This window comes from Pelodiscus sinensis, chromosome 3 (assembly GCF_052426305.1).
Source record: "Pelodiscus sinensis isolate ZL-2025 chromosome 3, ASM5242630v1, whole genome shotgun sequence".
NCBI classification, from domain to species: domain Eukaryota; kingdom Metazoa; phylum Chordata; order Testudines; family Trionychidae; genus Pelodiscus; species Pelodiscus sinensis.
Window position 1 is genome coordinate 143,984,566 of NC_143054.1, and position 22,067 is coordinate 144,006,632.

Genomic DNA, 22,067 nt, shown 5'->3' on the forward strand with positions numbered 1-22,067 from the left:
ATTTTAACTTATCACAGCAGGACTTCTCATCAGATGTTGCTAAGGAAATGTGTTGTGCCATAAGGGTTTTTGAGCTATAGCCTAGAAAGACTGAAAAGTTACATAAAATAGGAGTTGTCGGGCTAATTTTATGTTATGAAAGGACTTTTTGGAGGAGCAATTTAACATGTTCAGCTATCTCAGATAAAATCTAGATCTCTAGAGTGCTAGGTCAACGTACCAGAGAACAATTAATGATTAAGGGAAGACCTCAAAACAAGAACCAAATCATTCATCTTCCAAAGAACACAAATATGATAACATTGTAAGGGGGGGACCATTAAACTAAGCTATTACTACTCAGATACAGAAAGCTGCTGTTTGTTGTCTAAGGCTAAGTCTACACTGGCACTTCACAGCACTATAACTTTCTGGCTTGGAGGTGTGAAAAAACACACAGCTTGGCATAGCAGTAAAATCCTTGGTGAGCTTAAATACAAAAAGGAAGCTTATAAGAAGTGGAAAATTAGACAGATGACTAAGGAGGAATATAAATATATTGCTTGAGCCTGCAGGAGTGTAATCAGGAAGGCCAACGTGCAATTGGAATTGCAGCTAGCAAGAGACATAAAGGGTAACAAGAAAGGTTTCTACAGGACAAGAAGCAATGTGCTTAAATTGCAGCAAAGGAGGTTTAGGTTGGACATTAAGAACAACTTCCTAACTGACGGGGTGGTTTAACACTGGAATAAATTGCCTAGGAAGGTTGTGAAATCTCCATTGCTGGAGATATTTAAGAGCATGTTGGATAGACATCTATCAGGGATGATCTAGACAATGCCTGGTCCTGCCGTGAGGGCAGGGGACTGGACTCGATGACCTGTCAAGGTCTCTTCCAGTTCTAGGATTCAGTGAGTCTATGATTCTATAAGGTAGGCATGTTAGCAATAAGAGGGAGATCAGAGAGGGTGTGGGACCCTTACTGGATGAGGGAGGTAGAGACATGATGTGGGAAAAGCTGAAGTATTCAGTGCTTTTTTTGCCTCTGTCTTCATAGACAAGGTCAGCTCCTAGACTGCTGCCCTAGGCAATACTGTATGGGCAGCCCTCAGTGGAGAAAGAACAGTTTAAGAATTATTCAGAAAAGTTAGACATAAACAGATTTATGGGCCCAGATTTAATGCATCTGAGGAAGTTGGCAGATGTCATTGCGGAGCCTTTGGCTATTATCTTAGAAAACTTGTAGAGATCTGGGGGTGGAAGGGCGGCACATCAGACAACTGGAAAAAGGCAAATGTAGTGCCCATCTTTAAAAAAGGGAAGGACAATCCAGGGAACTACAAACCGGTCAGCCTTACCTCAGTCCTTACCTCATGAAAAATCATGGAGGGGATCCTCAAGAGATCCATTTTGAAGCACTTGGAAAAAAGGAAAGTGATTAGGAATAGTCAACATGGATTCACCAAAACTTTAGAAAAACTTTTGATACAGTCTCCTGCAATATTCTTGACAACAAGTTAAGGAAGTATGGATTGGATAAATGGACTGTAAGGTGGATAGAAAGCTGGCTAGATTGTGGGGGCTCAATGGGTAGTGATCCATATCTCAATGGCTAGTTGGCAGTAGATTTCAAGCGGAGTGTCCCAAGGATTGGTTGTGGGGCCGATTTTGGTCAGCATCTTTATTAATGACTTGGATGAGGGGATGGATTGCACCCTATCCCTACCCTCCAGCATATCTACCTCTACCCCTAGCTTAGTGTCATCCACAAACTTGCTGTTTCAGTGGATGAGAGCTGGATGAGTCAACAATGTGCCCTTGTAGCCAAGAAGGCTAATGGCATATTAGTGATAGAAATGTAGCTGTGTTAGTCTGGTGTAGCTGAAACAAAAAACAGAACTATGTAGCACTTTAAAGACTAACAAAGATGGTTTATTAGGTGATGAGCTTTCGTGGGCCAGACCCACTTCCTCAGATCAAGTAGTGGAAGAAAATTGTCACAACCATATATACCAAAGGATACAATTGAAAAAATGAACACACATGAAAAGGACAAATCAAATTTCAGAACAGAAGGGAATGGGGGAGGAGGAGGTAAATGTCTGTGAGCTAATGATATTGGAGGTGATAATTGGGGAAGCTGTCTTTGTAATGGGTAAGATAATTAGAGCCTTTATTCAAACTTAAGTGTAAAGTGTCGAATTTAAGTGTCTAGGTTCTATGCTCCAGCCCCCTAATCATTTTGGTCGCCCTCCACTGAACTCTCACCAATGCGTCCACATCCTTTCTATAGTGGGGGGCCCAGAACTGGACACAATACTCCAGATGCGGCCTCACCAGAACCTCACCAGCACGTCTCTAGATCTTCTGGCAATGCTCCTTCTAATGCACCCTAATATGCCATTAACCTTCTTGGCTACAAGGGTGCACTGTTGACTCATATCCAGCTTCTCATCCACTGAAACCCCCAGGTCCTTTTCTGCAGAACTACTGCTTAGCTGGTTGGTCCCCAGCCTGTAACAATGCTTGGGATTCTTCCATCCCAAGTGCAGTACTCTGCACTTGTCCTTGTTGAACCTAATCAGATTTCTTGTGGCCCAATCCTCCAATTTGTCTAAGTCACTCTGGACCCTGTATCTGCCCTCAAGTGTATCTACCTCTCCCCCTTGCTTAGTGTCATATGCAAACTTGCTGAGGGTGCAATCCATCTACTCATCCAGGTCATTAATAAAGATATTGAACAAAACCAGTCCTAGAACCGAACCTTGGGGCACTCCGCTAGAAACCGACCGTCATCCTGACATCGAGCCATTGATCACTACCCGCTGGGCCCGGCCTTCTAGCGAGCTTTCTGTCCATCTTACCGTCCATTTATCCAATCCATATTTCTTTAAATTGCTGGCAAAAATATTGTGGGAGACTATATCAAAAGCCTTGCCAAAGTCAAGGTATATCACATCCACAGACTTTCCCATGTTCACAGAGACAGTTACCTCATCATAGAAGCTAATCAGATTGGTCAGGCACAACTTGCCCTTTGTGAATCCATGCTGACTATTCCTAATCATTTTCCCCTCTTCCAAGTGCCTCAAAATGGATTCCTTAAGGATCCCTTCCATGATTTTTCCAGGAACCGAGGTAAGACTAACCTGCCTATAGTTCCCTGGATTGTTGTTCTTCCCTTTTTTGAAGATGAGCACTACATTTGCCTTTTTCCAAACATCTGGGATCTCTCCTGATCTCCATGACTTTTCAAAGATAATGGCCAAAAACGACTCAGTGACATTTGCCAACTCCCTCAGTACCCTCAGATGCATTAAGTCCGGAGCCATGGATTTGTGCACGTTTAGCTTTTCTAAATAGTTCCTAACCTGTTCTTTACCCACCAATGGCTGTCCATCTTCATACCATCTTGTGTCACTTAGCGCATTAGTCCAGGAGCCGACCTTTTCCGTGAATACAGAGGCAAAGAAAGCATTTGAGTGCTTCAGCCTTCCCCACATCATCTGTCTCTTCCAGCTCTGGGATTCTATGATTCTAACTACCGCAAACAAGTAAAATACTGTTTCAAACACATGTATTAAATTTAGCTGCACTTGAAATATAGGTTATGGTTTATTTAAAGAAAAAGATTCTGGCAATTGTAATAGTAAAAATTAAGCAATGAGGCTGTTTCCTCTTAGACATTCCTGATTGTATAATCCCTCGCCTAAAATCAGACTTGCTAAAAACCAGAAGACTGTCTATATTTCTCAGTCAGTGTTGTGTTTTTTTACCCATGACTATGCAGGGTTATTTGTGGACAGTGGTTTTAATAGCTTAAGCTCCTTTTTTAAATGGGCTGAGGGTTCATTAATTATTGCTCTTACTGATGTTTGCCCAGGCAGCTGGGATCATGTCAATCTGTCAGAATGGGACAGGTTTAAAAAAAGCCTGATTTCAGTGCCTCAAAAGCTGTCATGAAGCCAGAGATTAAACACATTCATTTCTTCCTTGAAAGCAACTGGCCAGGGAAGGGAGTTCCTTTCTCTCCTACTTCTCCCCCCCCCCCCCCCCCCCTCCCGTTCCCACTACAATAATTTTGCAAGCACTCGCCTCTCTGCTGGCCTCAGACTCCCCCAGCAATGTCAGGAAAGAGCTACAGTGATTGTTAGTGAAGCCACGTGTCTGCAGGCTTCAAACTCTGCTGTGGTAGGAGAGTGACTGGAAGACTGGGATTCAGTTCTGACAGTCCTGACACAATTTATTTGGAAATTACAGTGTGGGAGGGAGGGGGGAGAACATAAGTAATGAAGACAAGAACTGTGACAGTAAGGAACAAATATGACTTCCTGTCAGACAAAACAGAATTTTTAAGAACATTGCTCTTGTTGTTCCACTCAACTCTCCAATTTAAAATCTCGCTCTACTGAATTACCAACCTTCTCTTGCTTTTAAATGAGTTTGACAGAGAAGCTACAATTAGAAGAATCTGAATTCTTAGATGCAGATGTTAGATTAGAAAAATTGAAATTTTCCATCTCTAAATGTAGCATTGCCATTAGTGAAAATGGAGGCTAGTGTGATGTGTTACTCTGTAGAGGAGACATAGTTGTCTTGAGACTTTGGGTTGGCTCAATTATTTAATTTTTTCTTCCTTCACAAGAATGAAGTTTTGTATTTTTACACCAGTAGTTAAGAAATAGAAAGCTCCCTTCTCCCTTGCTTCACCAGGCTGGAGCACATTGAATTCCAAAATGAGCATGAAAACTTACTTTAAAAAAACCAACCTTTTCTGTTCGTCACATGACATCTTGATTTGTAAGAACATGTCAGCACCTGAAAGCATTTGCTTTGTTGGAGCTTATGTTGATTGGTTTAATTGCTTGTAATTAGAATTTACTGTTGACTTCTGTGACTTCATCAGTGCTATCCTGTAGCTCTATTATCATGCTGTTTTGCATACTTGTCTTGCATTTCACAATTCTGTCTCTAAAACAATACATAAACTATTTCCATTCATTGTCTGCTCTGTATACTGCTACAAGGTTTCAGTCCGTTTTACTTTGATCTTTTGGAAGACAGAGTGATCTGGGGGAATGAATAGAAATGGAGTCAAATTTCTAAATTCTAACATGACTTTTCCACTGTCTGGGTGGGCAAGTTATCTCCCCGCTTCAGTTTTCTCATCCATAAAGTGGGGATAGTGCTTCCCTGAATTGCATTTTGTCGTGAGGATTGCTTTTTGTACAGTATTTGTACATGCAATACTAAATATCATTTCTAATTATTCAGATAACTGAGAAATGTGCTACTGTCCTTTAAGATTAGGCTAAGCAACCTCTGTGTTTTTAAACCAAGCAAGCTAGGAAGATTATTGCATGTGAAAGGCTTTATTTCTAAATCTTCTCTCATTTCTATGATATGAGCCATCTTGTCTGTATAGTCAATTAGTAATTTACTAATCAACAGGAAATGTGTAATTAAATATTTGGATGTAGTTAATTACACAGCTGCAAGCCTGACCCTGGGCAGCTGTTTATCTAATTTTGGTGGAGCCTATCCAGGCACTTGGTTATAGTACCTAAATTAGACAGTGTTTGGCACATGGATTTGAATTTCTCATGCCGACTTCATAATAAACCAGTAGGCCGTTGACTTGATTTAAAATGCAAAATTGAGTGCCGAGAAGAACCAGAATGGCTAATTTTTCTCAGAGCAGAGATATGTGTGAGATTAGTCATTTGGAAAGGGAAATGTACATGTTGCTCGGAGTGATGAGTAGGACAGTTTCTGTTATGCCCAAATGTTGAGCAGCAAAAGAGGTATGCACCGGAATGGGTTACCTAGGGAAGTAGTGGAGTCTCCATCCCTAGAGGTGTTTAAGTCTCAGCTTGACAAAGCCCTGGCCAGGTTGATTTAGTTGGGGTTGGTCCTGCCTGGGGCCGAGGGCTGGACTTGATGACCTTCTGAGGTCTCTTCCAGCTCTATGGTTCTATGATTCTATGAGTAGCAGACCGCTTGATTAAACACTGTATGCACATTCCTGTGGAAAGGGAGTACTCCTGGCACATCAGGTGTATATTAACCTCTTAGTCCATTGTGCCCAGCCTAATTTTGTTAGGTACAGCGGAACTGATGCAAATCTACTACTAAGGAGTCTGGCTTAATTAGGATTCTTGGAGCCTGTTCAAAGAGTCTTTGTTGTGGAACTTCATCTGTGTTGCTGCACAGAGGTAGTCTGAGATGAAAATACCAGTGGATCCATAACTACAAAGATCCATCATCCATTTCTCACTCTTCCCTTCTAGATTCTTTCATGGCCGTCATCTTTGTGGTATCTGAGTGGGCAGGAGAGGGTGTGTTAACTACAGTCCTATATTTATTTAGAACTTACATACCAACCATATGTTTAGAGCTGTACAAAACAGATTAAAAAGACAGACACAAAAAATCAGATCCATTTAGAAATCCAGAAGCAATCGCTCTAGGTAAACTTATTTAAATGTAATAAGTTTTTCACTTGAGACCTCACTGAAGTGAATCTTTTGGTGAGTGATGAATGAGCTGTAGGTGGCCTGTATATTATTCCAGGAGGCAGGCACCTGTGAATACTATACACAGAGTAGCACGGAAGAAAGCCCAAAGACAAGGGTGAGAAATTGATAATGGCTTTGGTGGTGGAATAAGAGGGTTAGGGAGAAATATCTGTGACAAGATCTGAAATAAAGTAGGAAAAGAGTTATGTAGCCTTTGAGGGCCTGAAAGGAATGTGGCTAAATTGTATACGGTGGACAAGAAAGGTACTCATTGGAGCAGGTTAGAAATGAGGTGACATGGTCTGGTTAGATAATGTTGGCTAATGCTTTTTGGACAGACTGGCTGGGAGAAAGCACACTATGGATATCAAGAAAATCAAAGAGGAGTTAAATAGTAATCAGTATAGAAAGTTACAAGGGTTTTGATTACTGTTTAAGCTGTTATGATACTCCTGCAGAGTCTTGGCTTTGTTGCTTGGGTAATGATTGGCTTCCTCACCCCTTGTATAGGGTGTTCTGGTAAAGTACAGAGCATTCAATTTGGTTCTAAAACTATTCTTGCTGATGAAATTTTATTTTAAAAATAGTTCAGCTCACACAAATTAAACCGGTTTTCCACCATGATAGTGAACAGCACCGTGGCTTTTTAAAATAAAGCTGTTTACTTATCCAAGGTCCTAGGGTTCTACCAGGAAGAGATGTTTAATTTTGTATTGCTGAATTTATGTTTTTACAATTGGTGTTGCTACAGTAACCTGGATTTTTTTTCCCCATCCTACACTCTGATATTGACCCATTTTATCAAGGGCTTTTAGCAGTGGATCTCCTCGACATAGTACTGCAGTCAATTTGATTTGTAATGTAGATGGGACAAAAACACTTTCAGTACCTTTCATGAAGTGATTGAGACTTGATTCTGCTGCAACAGCAATGTTGAATTACGTTCCTCCCCCCTCCCCTTAGTGCAGGCCTGTAATGTTATATCAGAGCTGTTCCTCAAAATATAGACTTGGATATTATATTGGAGAAACCAGCCTTTTTTCCCTATGCACAGAAGGGTTATCTTCTGAGCAGTGGCTGTGGAATCAAGGGGGACTGTAGTCACAGAAATAACACGGAAGAAGGAGGATTTGCTTCTTGTTTTAAATATTACTTTGTTCCTAGGCCTGGGGAAAAAGGGGTACCTCAGCATCTGACCATATTGGAAGGGAGACCATGGTGTCTGGGAATGTACGTTCTGTCTCAATCCTGGACTCCCCAACATGGATTTTCTCCTGCATTATCTCACCTAAAACAAATGCTTACCTAACCCTTTTAGCTTGAAGGAAGTTAGTTTTGTGAAGATCATCGCACAAGCAAGATGGCAGTTTTGAGAGTTGGATCCATTCATCTTACACTTCTATAATGCTAATCACTGTGGTATAACGATATGTTGCGTGAAGATAATTAATTAGCTTCTCCTTCTTACAACAGATACACTAACAATTGCAGCATCAGCTGATTTACATCCTCGAAGATTTAAATCCGCACCCCCAAACCCACACATACGCACACCATTTTCTAAAAGAGGAAAATAATATAAATACGGTTATTAATGGAAGTAGTGCTGTGCTGAGTTTAAAAAAAATCCAGGAGTACTTTGAATCTACAGCATCAATGGGTTTTGTTTACCTTGGTGAAGTGCAATCATTTTACATTTAGATTGTTATTCTTGTAGAGAAAGTCACTTTAGGGGGTAGCTGAGTTAGTCTGTTATAGAAAAAAAAACAGCAAGCAAATGGTCTGGTAACACTTTATAAACTAACAAAACATGTAGATGGTATCATGATACCATCTACATGTCTTGTAGCGAAAGGGAGGCACAGTATGATGCTTTTGTATTCTGCTTTCAGTTTTCAGAGCTAGAGCTAGCACGCAGTGCCTTAAAACTTCACTTCTATCCCAGCAAGAAATAGGCTGACCTCACTTTCAGTTGTCTTTCATCAGAAGCTTTGTGCAGTTGGTTTGAATAGGGGAAATAAAGTCCTGTAGAAGAAATTAAATAAGATGAAAAATAAAGCTTGCAGTTGTTTAGGATGGTGTGCACACTATATGTGCCTGTGCACAACTGAGCCGTGGCTGGGAGCAGTATACCCTCTAAGATTTTCCATCCATGAGTGGAGTGAGTTTTGTCTTGTGCGCCAATATTGATGTATTGCACTAGTTCGGATGTGTGCCACTGTGGCACCCACCAGTTACTAACAAATATCATGTGTGTTTATATATAATTTTTTGAACGTTATGGAGGAAAGAATACTAAAACAGCCCTTTCCCAGTCACAAAGAATAAAAAAGAGCTGTTAAGTCAGAACTTCCACTCCAGCATCCCTATTATTATGGCTGCCCCTAAGTGCAAATGTACTGTATCGTGCCATCAGTTACAGATAAGGTAAAAAGATCCCTCCCCCCACACACATACACACACATACCTGCAAAGTTTGAACAATACACTGTTTTTCTTAAAGACCTGTGCAGCGCTACTACACAACACCAGTAATAAATGGTGGTGCAAACCCCAAGCAATCAAGCCTCAGGAGAAAGGTTTCAGGAACTTGTGCCCCCAGCACCATCAGTTTTTAGGCAGCTCTAGTCTTCCCTTCAACCAGCACAGGGGAAGTGGGAACTAGAAGGAGAGATGGGCAGGGAAAGGGGCAGGTGTTTACCATGTTGTTTCCATTAACATTTGAGGGCCAACTCAACACATTTTACGGATTAAGTGTCAAAGCAAACCGGGGACTAGACACCAAGGAAAGAGAGAGGCCGTGGGGTCGCTGCCCCCAGGAGCTTAGAATATCTGTTGATTATGATTTATTTTTTCTACCAGGCTCCCTCGTATCTCCCAGCCCTGAGTGTTGGGCCACTCACTCAGTCCAGCCCCATGTTCTGATCTCTCTGGCCCAGGGGCAAAGAATGAGCTGGCGGCTGCTGTCTCTGGGGAGTGTGTGGCAGGGGGCAGCAAGGGGCGAGGCAAGAAGCCGGCGGCCCAATCCGGAGCGGACAACACTGTGTGAACACACTGCCTCCGGAGTAAGGGCTGGGCACTGGTTGCTCTCACTTGTCTCCGACAGGTTGCGCAGCATGAACTCCTTGGCCACCGCTACATCCCGCTCCCAGGTCACATCCAGTGGCAACACCCGCAGGCGGCTTCCCGCTGCATGGCAGCTCCGACCCCTGGAACAGCTGCCCCCTGCCATGTGGCTCTGGTCCCAGCCAGGGCCACCAAAACACCTCCTGCCCACCACGTGGCTCTGGTCCCGGCCAAGGCTGCCAGAACAGCTGCTGCCTGCCATGCGGCTCTGGCTGTGGCCAGGCTGAAGCTAAGGCCAGGGCTGCGTGGTGGCTGCCCTGCTCCTCGGGGGGGAAGGGGAGTCAGCCACCTGCCATATGGCCCCGTCCCGGAGCAGCTGAGTAACCACTTACTGTGCGGCCCTGCTGAGCAGGTGGGCAGGCCTCAAATTCTTGGTGCGCGTCCGCACAAGCGTGCACCTTAAAGGGAACACTGGCCAGGAGGACTTGTCTAGTTCATTTCATGTTCAGTATTCTGAACCAGAAGGGGTCCTTATAGGGAACAAAGATAATTGCTCCCTTAGGTGGTTCCTGTTTTGACTGTTAAAGAATGCATCAGAGCAACAGAACAGGCAGGAACATGCTGCTTGAAAGGGACCCCAGATGAAAGTAATAGACCTTTAAATTTTCTAGAATATGACCTCAAAAAAGAGATTAACATTATCCCCAAATGTTTATTCTGCGTATGACAGATTCACAGTCAGAGAGCGAGGCTTCTCCTGTGAAACGGCCACGACTATTGGAGGACAGTAATGACAGGCCTGAGGAAACCAGTCGATCCAAACAGAAGAGCAGACGTAGGTGCTTCCAGTGCCAAACAAAACTGGAGCTAGTACAGCAGGAACTGGGATCATGCCGCTGTGGTAAGTACTGGTGTCAGTACTCTTAAAATGCAGCTTTTTGACAGAATGACATTAGGTAATGTTGCATGGATGAGAAAATGTAGCATTCGGGGGGGGGGGAGAGAGCTCTAGCTCTAGCTCTACCTCTAGCTCTATCATTGATGGCAAAAGTTACAGTTAGATCTCCACTAATGCTTTGTCCTTTGGTAGAGCTTCTTTTCCAAAGGTCTCAAACCATTTAACATGAATAAATGAAAGTAACTTCATAACTCTCTGTGAGGTAGGTGAATGTTATGCCCACTTTACAGCTGCAGAAGTTTGAAGGATAGAGAGATCAGTGGACTTGCTGAAGATCACACACAAGTCTGCTGCAGAACCTGGAGCAGAAATAAATTTCTTCTGTCCTGTATATACATTACAAGGCAGTTCTTTCTCCTGTATAAGAATTCCATCTTTAAATGGGTCTGTAACTTTAAAAAACAAAACAAAACAAAAACCACCAAGCAATGAACATTTCTATGCTTGATGTCATCCCTAAGGAGACTTTTTCAAAAGTAGAGGAAGTTGTTCAGCTATTTCATTATTTTGGAGGAGGAGAAAGCAGATGCAATTGTCAATATTGCTGGCCACCAACTTTTTATTCAGACAACTCTAAAATTATCAGACTTTGGAACATGGAATATTACACACAAAAGGTTCTTTTTGGAAAAGTGATGGATGTGAGTGGACATTGTGGGGAAAAATTAATGTTTCAGTCACACACATAAAATTGTGTTTGTTGTAATTCATTTCTGATACACTCACTAGACGTGGTTATGGAAAACACAGCATAGTTTTATTTGCATTTTTTTTCATGGCATAATCATGTTTAAGCCAAGGTTGTGCTTTTTGTATACTACACTGCCTACTCCTGTTGATACATTTGGTGAAGCCTGTCTAGTTGTTTTTATGATGCCTCAGTAAGGTAACTGAATGCTCAGAAGACTTGCACATACAATAGCATCCTGAGCCACGTGGAACAATGCACTCTGGGATGTCCTACTCCATAGAAATGAGAGCCAAACTGGTTATGCAAGCATAGTTAGGGGAGCCTATCTTCAGTATGAAATGTCTCTTGAAAATAAGTGCTACGAAGACAACCATGTATTGGCTAGAATATGTTTAACTCCCTGGTATTGGGTATTAACCATAGAAGTGTACTGGAATTATGTTAAGAATCAACCAGAACCACTAGCTGCTTATAAAATCAAAATTGTGATGCAGAGGCTTTAATGGAAGCAGATTGCATGTCCAGAAGTGAGATTTTCAGCAAACTAGTGCAGCCCTGCTCTCTGTGACCTGGCTTGGTATATTTTCTCTTCCAGCATCATGGATGCAGAAGCTGCAGCTCTTAGGCTGTGTATGTCATAGTTTGAATGAGGGAGTTTGTAAATGCCTGCCTGAAATACACACAAATCCTCCTTAACATCAGTGTCAAGAAAATTTTGCAAGTATAAAAATAATTATAATTTTAGTATCAGCAATTTTAGTATCAGCAATTTTTTCTGAATTCTGCAAATTCTAAATTTCCATTTAAAAATAAGTTCTTATATGAAGATGAAGCCATCTCATTAGCTGTCTACATACTGTTGTCCTATCACTGCTAGTTTGGTAGAAAAGTATTTCTATCCAAACAGTAGCAAGTGCAAGTATGAAACGCACACCTCCCTGACTAGGTATCCCTTGAATAGTAATAGAGAAGTAGCCGTGTTAGTATGATCTTGCTAAAACAAAAGGAAAAACTATGTAGCACTTTAAAGACTAACAAGATGGTTTAGTGATAGAAATGTAGCCGTGTTAGTCTGGGGTAGTTGAAGCAAAATGCAGGACAATGTAGCACTTTAAAGACTAACAAGATGGTTTATTAGATGATGAGCTTTCGTGGGCCAGACCCACTTCCTCAGATCAAATAGTGGAAGAAAGTAGTCACAACCATATATACCAAAGGATACAATTTAAAAAAATGAACAAATATGAAAAGGACAAATCACATTGCAGAACAGGAGGGGGATGCGGCGGGGGGGGGGGGGGGGGGGGGGAGGAAGGTAAGTGTCTGTGAATTGATGATATTAGAGGTAGTTCTTGTATAAAATACTTATCAGGTGGTTTCTTAATTTCTTGGATAGTGTGAGGCAGAGTCTTTCACTGTAGTCAGTGCAGTATGTTGATCTTAATGGATTGTTCACTTTCAGTCCTTTGGGTACGATGTCCATTTTCTTGCACTTGGATAGAAAGATGATGTCTGTCTGTATCTGTGCGAGTTTCTTCGTATGGTTGATGGATTTCCATTCCAAACGGCTAAATGTAGTGCCTTGCATGTAGAATAGTGATAGAAATGTAGCCGTGTTAGTCTGGGGTAGTTGAAGCAAAATGCAGGACAATTATCACCTCTAATACCATTAACTCACAAACATCCCACTCTCCCTACCTCTAATATCATCAATTCACAGACACTTACCTTCCTTCCTCGCCCCCCCCCCCCCCCCCCGCATCCCCCTCCTGTTCTGCAATGTGATTTGTCCTTTTCATATTTGTTCATTTTTTTTAATTGTATCCTTTGGTATATATGGTTGTGACTACTTTCTTCCACTATTTGATCTGAGGAAGTGGGTCTGGCCCACGAAAGCTCATCATCTAATAAACCATCTTGTTAGTCTTTAAAGTTCTACATTGTCCTGCATTTTGCTTCAAGATGGTTTAATAGGTGATGAGCTTTTGTGGGCCAGACCCACTTCCTCAGATCATATTCTGGAAGAGAATTGGCATGATATATATGGTCATGCCAGTTCTCTTCCAGAATATGATCTGAGGAAATGGGTCTGGCTTACAAAAGCTCATCACCTATTAAACCATCTTGTTAGTCTTTAAAGTTCTACATAATTTTTCCTTTTGTTTTAGGTATCCCTTAGTAGAGATTTTATTGTCTGAGAGTGGTTCTTAACCAGGTATAGCACACATTCTGGGGGTATGCAGAGATCTTCTAGGGAGGACATCAATTTATCTACATATTTTCCTAGTTTTGCAACAGGCTACATAAAATCACTAGTGAAGTCAGTCCAAACTAAAATTTCATGCAGACAGTTTAGATGGCTCTATATATTATACACAGAAATGTAAATAAAATATTTATAAGTCAGTCAATTTATTTTATAATCATGTGGTAAAAATGAGACAGTAAGCAATTTTTCAGGAATAGTTATGACAGTTCTCTGTTTTTATGTCTTGATTTTTTTTAAATGAGGTGAAACTTGGGGGTTTACGAGACAAATCAGACTCCAGAAAGGGGTACAGTAGTCTGGAAAGGTTTGAGAACCACTGGTCTAAATGTCTTTGCACTGTCTTGTTAAAAAAAAGTGGCAATTAAATGCCAAAATAAACAAAAGTGAGCAACAATTAAGTTAAAAACTTTTTTAGGGTCCTTCTCTAATTTAGTGATATCTTCATGTTATTAAAGTTGAAAAGCATTTAAATCAAATGCCATTTATATATGTATAACTACATATATATTTTGTATCAGTATAATTATTTCAGGTAGGGATGTCGTTTTTTACTGAAACAGTTACATTTGCACGTGTGTGTCTGTCTGCGTGTCCGTTCGTTCAAGTTCACCTCCTGAATGTTAAGAGCTAGGGTCACCAGATTTTGTATGCAGCCTCCTATTCTCCTAACTTAAAGCGAGGGCAGGGTTTGGTTGTGCCAGGCCAACCAGAAGCTCCGGGAAAGGGACAGTTTTACATAACATGAAGAGGAAGGAGCTGCTGTTCGGAGGGAGGAAGTATGACAGTGGCCACTAAGGGCAGTAAACCCACAAGGGGAAGAGCTATCCTGAAATATGTCCACTGAGGGCAGCTGCACCACCAAAGGAGTGGCCAGCAGGGCTGGGGCTCTGCCATCTTGCCTAAGAGCACACTGGTAAGTAGCCCTTTCTACCCTCTCCCAGCCCTTGGCCGCAATGCCAGAGGGGAAAAGAGAACAGGCCCCTGGTGGCTGGGGGAAGGGGTAAATTGTGGGGGGAGGGGAGACAAAACTAATGGGACTTCTGGACCTTTGCCAGTATAACGTTAAATCCCTGGATCCTTTATTCTCCAAATTTTTATATTTCAAGAGTAGTTTTCATGGTAATATTTGGCAGAAAGGTGATCAAAAAAGTACAAACAGGGCTGTTTTTCTTGCCTGCAGAAAAAGGGGAATTTATTGTATAAATCTCACGATTGTGTGTAATCGCGCACAAATCCATCTGGAATAGGGATTAAAATCAATATAGGCTATGTTAGCCACTGACCACAACGATTGCATTGACTGAGATTGCACATTAGCCTGAGTGAAAAACCACTGCAAATTATCTCACTCCTTGGCAATGTATTCCATATAGTTTTGTAACCTTGACCTTAGCCCGAAAGAGCCATTGCCATTCTAGAAGGTGCACTGGATAACACACTATTGGAAAGGGAATGAAGTATACATTGGATATGGTTTAAAATAGAAAAATCTGCCAAAAAATTGCCTGTGTACTGTATGGCTTTGCTGGCTCCCGTGTACAAAAAACATACCCCAAATTAAAAATTCTTCACAATTCTTAAGCAAATTATGAGTTATCAGTAAGCTGCTAAAACAAGCTGTGTTTTGCTCTAATTCTGCAATGAACCACACCAATTCAAGGAAAGAATCTTGTTGTTTTCTTTGGAAAGTGAACTCAGTTCCCGAAGAAAACATTTTCCTTTGATTCTTGGAGTGGGAGTTCTTTTCACAGTCGCATCAGGTGGGAGACAGGAGGAAAGGGGCTTCCATTGCTCAGCTGATGGGGAACTGGTTTAGATGACAACTTTCTATTGAATTTAATTCTGTAATGTTGGGCCATAGCCAGATCAACAGACGTTAAGATGCAACTCTACATAGACCTCTCCCAAGAAAAGTAACAGACTTTCAAAGTCGATCCATATTCGGAAATGATCAAAAACGAGATAACAGGATCATCTGTCCATGTTCCAGAGCTACAGTTTTCAGATTTGGGACTCTCCATAAACTTTTATTTTCACAGCTTGTGACACTGTGCCATCTGTCAAAACAACTATGCCAAAAGAGGCAAGGATACAGTCTCCAAGGGCAGCTTAACATCTTTTCAACATTTACAATGTGTCTTTTTCCCATAAAATCACTTCCTCCCACACTAGAATTAACACTAAACATGAGAAATAGATAAATGAAATATGCATGCCTTTTCCTTTAATTTGGATGTCCCTTACTTTGTTAACAGTTTTTTCTTTTAAGAAAATTTTCCCAAAATGTCTGCTGCTTCTCTGGAAGGGCAGCATTAACAACAAACCCTCAAGAGACAGCTCCTCCAAAATAAGGTGCCTTTTTCTTTTGTAGTACTGCATTTCCACATTGATAACCCATTTGCTAGGGAGAGGATTTACTTAAGAACAGCCATACTGGACCAGACCAAAGGGCCATCTAGCCCAGTGTCCTGTCTCCTGACAGTGGCCAATGCCAGGTGTCCCAGAGGAAATTGAGGATATGAACAGTTAACCAGTTACACAGAAAGCATCACCCTCAATGGGTGATATTTATAAAGTGATGCTTAACTGTTACCCAGGAGCAGCCCTGTGGCCCGCAGTGGGTAGAGGGCTGCTCAAGCCCTGGGGCTGGGAGTTGGCAGCATGCAAGGCTGCCAGAAGCTGCAAGGGAGGGGTGGGGAGGGAGGGAGGCTGCCATCTCCCAACCCTTGCAGGGTCACAGACTGGGAGCAGGCAGTCCGGTGAGGGGCTGCCCGCAGTGTGGGTGCTTCTCCAGCCCAAGTAGGCTGGAGCAGCCTCCCCACCTTGCCCCCATTTAATCATTTAACCGGTTAAAGTTAACATTTAATGGGTTAACTAGTTAAACGGGATTTTACATCCCTAGAGGGAATGAACAGAACAGTGATCTAGAACATCAAGTGATCCATCCCCTGTTGCATATTCCCAATTTCTATCAAACAGGGGCTAGGGACACCATCCTAATAGCCAGTGCTTGACAAATAATGCAATCTACTCGCCCGTGGCGAGTAGATTGCCTGAACTCGGCTCTTCCAGGTTGCAATCTGCGCATGCACAGATCGCCGGGCAGTGCAGCTGGCGAGCAGGTCTCGCCACGGTTCAGCGAGCCCTGCTAATAGCCATTGATGGACCTATGCTACATGAATTTATTTAATTTGTTTTTGAATCCTGTTGTAGTGTTGGCCTTCCCGCTGACCTCTGGCAAGAAATTCCACTGGTTGACTGGACGTTGTGTGAAAAACTACTTCCTTTTTGTTCGTTTTAAATCTGCTACATATTTAATTTGGTGAACCCCACCTGCTGTAGGATATAATCATGGCCCTGTTTTTCAAGCTCAGAAGTCTGAATCTTATTAATCTGTCCTCATATGGCAGCCATTCCATTCCCTTCACTATTTTTGTTGCTCTTTCTGAACCATTTCCAATTCTAATATCTTTTTTTAAGGTCAGGGATATAAAAAGTGCCCCCAAAGAGTTAACTGGTTAAACAGTTTGGTTAACCAGTAGCCGCAGGCAGGGGGCTGCTTCAGCGCTGGCTCACTGTGGCCATGGCGTGGTGGGGGACAGCTCCTGCCTGATTCCACTGCTCTGGGCTAACCCAGCCCCGCCACAGCCAAGGGTGGCAGAGGCTTCTCCAGCCCTGCCTCACCACCAGGACCTTCTGGTTATCTGGTTTCCCAGTAAGCATGCTGGTACGGCATATGCATAACCGGCTAACCTTTAACATCCCTAGTCGGGCGACCACATCTGCACATCGTATTCAAGGTGTGAGTGTACCATGGATTTACACAGAGGCAATATGATGTTTTCTATCCTTTTCTTCAGTTCTGTTTGCTTTGTTGACTGCAGTTGTACATTGAGCGGATGTTTTCTTGCATTTATCAACCTTGAATTTCATCTGCCATTTTATTGCCCAGTTTTTTTGAGAGTCTTTTGAAGTTCTTCAGTCTCCTTTGGATTTAACTCTCTTGAGCAGTTTTGTATATGCAAATTTTGCCACCTCATTGTTCACCCCCTTTTCCAGATCATTTATGAATATGTTAAATAGGAATGGTGTCAGTACAGACTCATGGGGGACACCAGTTTTCACTTCCATTCTAAAAACTAACCATTTATTCCTACCCTTTGTTTCCTATCTTTTAACCAGTTACTGATCCATGTTCTCTGATCCCATGACAGCTTACTTTGCTTAATAGCCTTTGGTGAAGGACCTTGTTAAAGGCTTTCTGGACATTTAAGTACACTATATCCACTGGATCCCCACTTGTCCATATGCTTGTTAACACTGCTTTTTTTTGTTTAAAAAAAAAATTTAAATTGGTGCCGGTACTATAGGGGAAAAGCTGTTGAGCTCTGACTGGAGGTGCCGGTACTCATCACCCCCTGACCTAAGGGCCTACTTTATGCATTCCCGCCTTTCCCGTTGGTACACAAAGTGCTCCTAAGGGTGCAGGAGTTTAAGGCCTCTCTGATGCTTATTGTGCCAGTGTGGCCCAGGCAGCATTGGTTCACGTTCCTTCAGAGCTTTTCCTGCAAAAGGCTAATAGCCCTCCCTCTGAACCCAGATGCAATAGCGCAGGATAACGCAGTCCCTGCACCTAATGGCCTATAAGCTCCGTGGCTGACAGCAGCAGAACTGCAATGCTCAGAGCGGGTACAGGAGGTCCTACTGGGAAGTAGGAAGCCTTCAGCTAAAGCCACCTATCTAGCTCAGTGGAAGCACTTCTCCATTTGGGCCATCCACAGAGGTCCCACTGGTCCTGGACTACGTTCTGGACCTTAGAGTTCAGGGACTATCCTCCTCATTGATTAAGGTGCACTTAGCGGCCATCTCAGCCTTCCACCTGCACTCACGGGGCAAGATGCTCTTTGCAAACCTGGTGGTCCATCGGTTCCTGAAGGGCTTGGATTGGCTTTACCCACATGTGTGCCAACCTGTACTTCAGTGGGACCTCAGTCTGATCCTGACCAAATGTATGGGGCCCTAGCATTGTCGGCTCAGCTGTTTGTCGGCACAAACCGGCAGTAAAGACTGGGATTGGTTGACAAGGAAAGCCTTCGTTGACCGATCCCTTTTGTCTCGTTTCACATAAGGGATAAGGGATCAGTCGACAAAGACTTTCCTTGTTGACTGATCCCAGTCTTGACTGCCAGTTTGTGCCGACAAACAGCTGATTCTAATGAAGCGGGGAATATTTAAATCCCCGCTTCATTGACTATGTCAGTATGTCTAATTTACATGCCTCTGTCGGCAGAGGCATGTAGTCTAGACATACCCTTACTGTATTAAGAAGTGCTATGAGTTGGTCGGGGTTCCAGTGCGCCTCCCCTCACAGCCTATTCTTCTAGGGCTCAGGTCTCCTCTATGGTCTTCATAGCTCAGGTCCCTGTAATGGACATTTACAGGGTGACCACATCGTCTTCTATCCACACCTTTGCCAACCATTGCGCACTGGTTCATCAGGCTATGGAGGATGCAGCCTTGAGCAGGTTATGCTATGCTCAATTGAAGGTTAGAACTCTCACTCTGCCTTCTAGGGTTTCTGCTTTGGAGTCACCTATGTGGAATGGACATTAGCAATCACTTGAAGAAGAAAAAACAGTTACTTACTTTCGTAACCGTTGTTCTTCCAGACGTGTTGCTCATGTCCATTCCAAATCCTGCCTGCCTCCCCTTCTTCGGGGTAGTCTGGTTATAAGGAACTAAGGGGGTGGAAGGCCAGCAGGGATATATATTAGCCAGCATATTGGTGCCACTCCGGGGGGGGCTCCCCTGCTAGCCTGACAGGTACTGCTAAGGGAAAATCTTCCAACACGTGCACACAGTGTGTGCGCACCTACGTGGAATAGACATGAGCAACACATGTCAAAAAACAACAGTTACGGAGATGAGTAAACTTTTTTTACACTTCATTTGCCAGAGTTTATGCTCCTTTCTATTTTGCTCATTACGATTTAACTTCCACTTGTTAAAAGATGCCTTTTTACCTCTCACTGCTTCTTTCAATTTGCATCTCTGCCATGGTGGCTCTTTATTGATTCTCTTATTATGTTTTTTTTTAAATTTGGGGTGTACATTTAACTTGAGCCTCCTTTATGGTGACTAAAAGTTTTCATGCAGCTTGCAGGAATTTCATTTTGGCACTCTACCTTTTTAATTTGTTAAACTAACTTCCTCATTTTTGTGGTGTTCTCCCCTTTTGAAATTAAATGCTACGATGTTGGGCTGCTATGGTATTTTCTCCACCTCAGAGGCGTTCAATCTAATTATGTTATGGTCACTCTTACCAAGTGGTCGAGCTATATTCCTCTTTGGAACCAGAGCTTATGCTCCACTTACAACCAAATCAAGAATTGCTTCTGCTCTTGTGAGTTCCTGGACTAGCGGCTCTAAGAAACAGTCATTTAAGGTGTCAAGAAACTTTCTTTTAATATTTGCACATATAATTAGGCCATTTGTTCATCAAGTTGGGTATGCTGTCTCCAGCAGACTTATTTGCATGCAAGGTCTGATGCAATACCTCCTGCTATTATTGGGCATGCAGTGAGCAGTCACATGAGCTGCATATGCAGTGGTATTTCACCATCTACTCCAAAGTTCTGAAGCAAGCAGTGTCTATTTCTGAATATTTCATCTATTAAATGGCTGTCTAGAAGCTCACTAGATAATGGTGTCTGCAATCTGTTTCCCAGTGCGGATTTCACAAATGTGTCTTTCACAGTCTGCCATACTCAGAAACATGTGCTCTCATTGATTATTATTAAAATGTTTACATTCCAAACAAAGCATGGATTTATTTTCAGCAGTTTCCGGTGGGGCTTTTTCCCATTAACTTGAGCCTATGGCCTTGCTTACCAGCACCGTCTGAAATTTATATCCAGAGCCTACAGCATAGGCCTTGGAACCTGAAAAACTAACAATATGATGCTTCATGGCTGTTGCACCTTTTCAGATGTAATCACTCTCCTGTAGGACACTGCACTTCAGAGAACTGGGGCCAGGCATAACCTTTATACCATGAGAGGCATCTCTGAACTCCAAACTGCTCCTTTGCTCCCACTGCCTCTCAGTGTGTATCCAGAGAAGGGCATAACCATGGGTCCAATTTCATTGACACTACATGGAACTTCAGACAAATTTAATAATACTGTAGGGGCTTTAGAGGGGAGGGTGAAACAAAACAATTTACTACTCAGAAGGGAATCCCAATAAAGATGCTTTATGCGCAAACACAACATTTCTCAGCCGTAGAAAGATTGTTTTTATATATTCACAATCTTTTTTTCATTCCCCTTTCCCTCTGTTCAGCTTATTAACTGCTGACAAGAAATTCACATCTCATAAATAATACTTAAGAGCCATTGCTATATAAATTGAATGTGTTATGAATCGTGATGGGTCTTTTTGTAACACTCTGTGCCTAAAGCAGGAAGAATAGAGGATGTCATTTTCATTAATTTCTAATGAGGTGCCAATTAAAGGCAAGGAAGGGGCTCAGAAGGGAAGAGTTACAGAGCTCCCCTGAATTCTCTACCCTGGGGCTGTCATATGAACACACTGCCAAGCTTTCTCTGAGAATTCCATTAAATTACAATCTCATCTAGAGCGCACACAGACAAATTCTGCTTCCTTTTGATCTTCAAAAGAGCAATTTGTAAGACGAGTTCTGAGCCTTCTCACGGTGCACTGGGAGAAGTGATAGGAATTGTTAATTGCCAATGCACTTTGCAGGCTTCAGTGAGGAGGCGAAATTTGAAAATGAATTCTCATTCTGTGCCTCTCTGACTGGATAACCTTTAAATCAGCAATATCGGAGTAACACCAGTTTCCTATGAAACCTTTCTAGAAGCCAATTACACCAGGCATGTGTTCAGACAGATGATTTTTGTTTTGTGTGAATCCTTGAATGATTTAGTTTCCCATGATGGATAATGATGACATAAAAATATTGTTCTTTAATATCTGGTTCAGTGGGCAAGTAGATCAGCTGTTGCATTAGGAATCTTAACTCCTAAAGTGTGTTTAATATAAGCTTCCTGCCAAGAGTGTAAGCAACACAGAATTGAGCAGTGGGCCATGTTTGCTCTGCAAATTGAGCTGCCAGTTCAGTGGAGCAAGGTTGCCAACCATGAGCAAATTTGTTGACTATCAAATTTAAAATTAGGGACAGTAAAGTTGTCAGTAAAAATGGCAGCATAAAGTTGAGAATTTTTTTCCAGTGTAAATTTTCCAACTGATTATTTGTAGACTGGATTCATAGTCTTTACCTTAATGATTGATCAGATATATGTGACCATTAACTAAGCTGTACACATTTTCAAAAGTACATTGAAATTATAATAGTCTAAATCATACAAACAATTTGTATAGAAAATGTTGCTCAGTTTTATGGCAGTTATTTTGCCACACAGCAGATGAATATTTACAACTAGTAAACTGTTTTAGTCACTAAAAATTGATTCCTGGTACCACTTGATTTTTAAAGCCAAACCTTAAAAGCCTGTAGAGGTCTTTGTTAACAGTGTTGGATTTACAGTGGCTTTCTGGAGT

At 42.1% G+C, this 22,067-nt stretch overlaps 1 protein-coding gene across 7 annotated transcripts in view; it reads left to right on the forward strand.

Moving 5' to 3' along the window:
• Window positions 1-22,067, forward strand: part of ZFAND3 (zinc finger AN1-type containing 3) — a 277,816-nt gene that overhangs the window by 233,648 nt on the left and 22,101 nt on the right. For 5 of the 7 annotated variants that reach the window (XM_089777410.1, XM_025186351.3, XM_025186352.3 and 2 more), the window contains one exon: window positions 10,294-10,464. The exons of 1 other annotated variant lie outside the window; for it this stretch is intronic. In XM_089777410.1, the coding sequence (XP_089633536.1) occupies window positions 10,294-10,464 (171 nt within the window). Of the gene's footprint in view, window positions 1-9,359; window positions 9,563-10,293; window positions 10,465-22,067 lie in introns of those variants that run through there. One more of the 7 variants, XM_089777409.1, reaches the window with a different exon arrangement.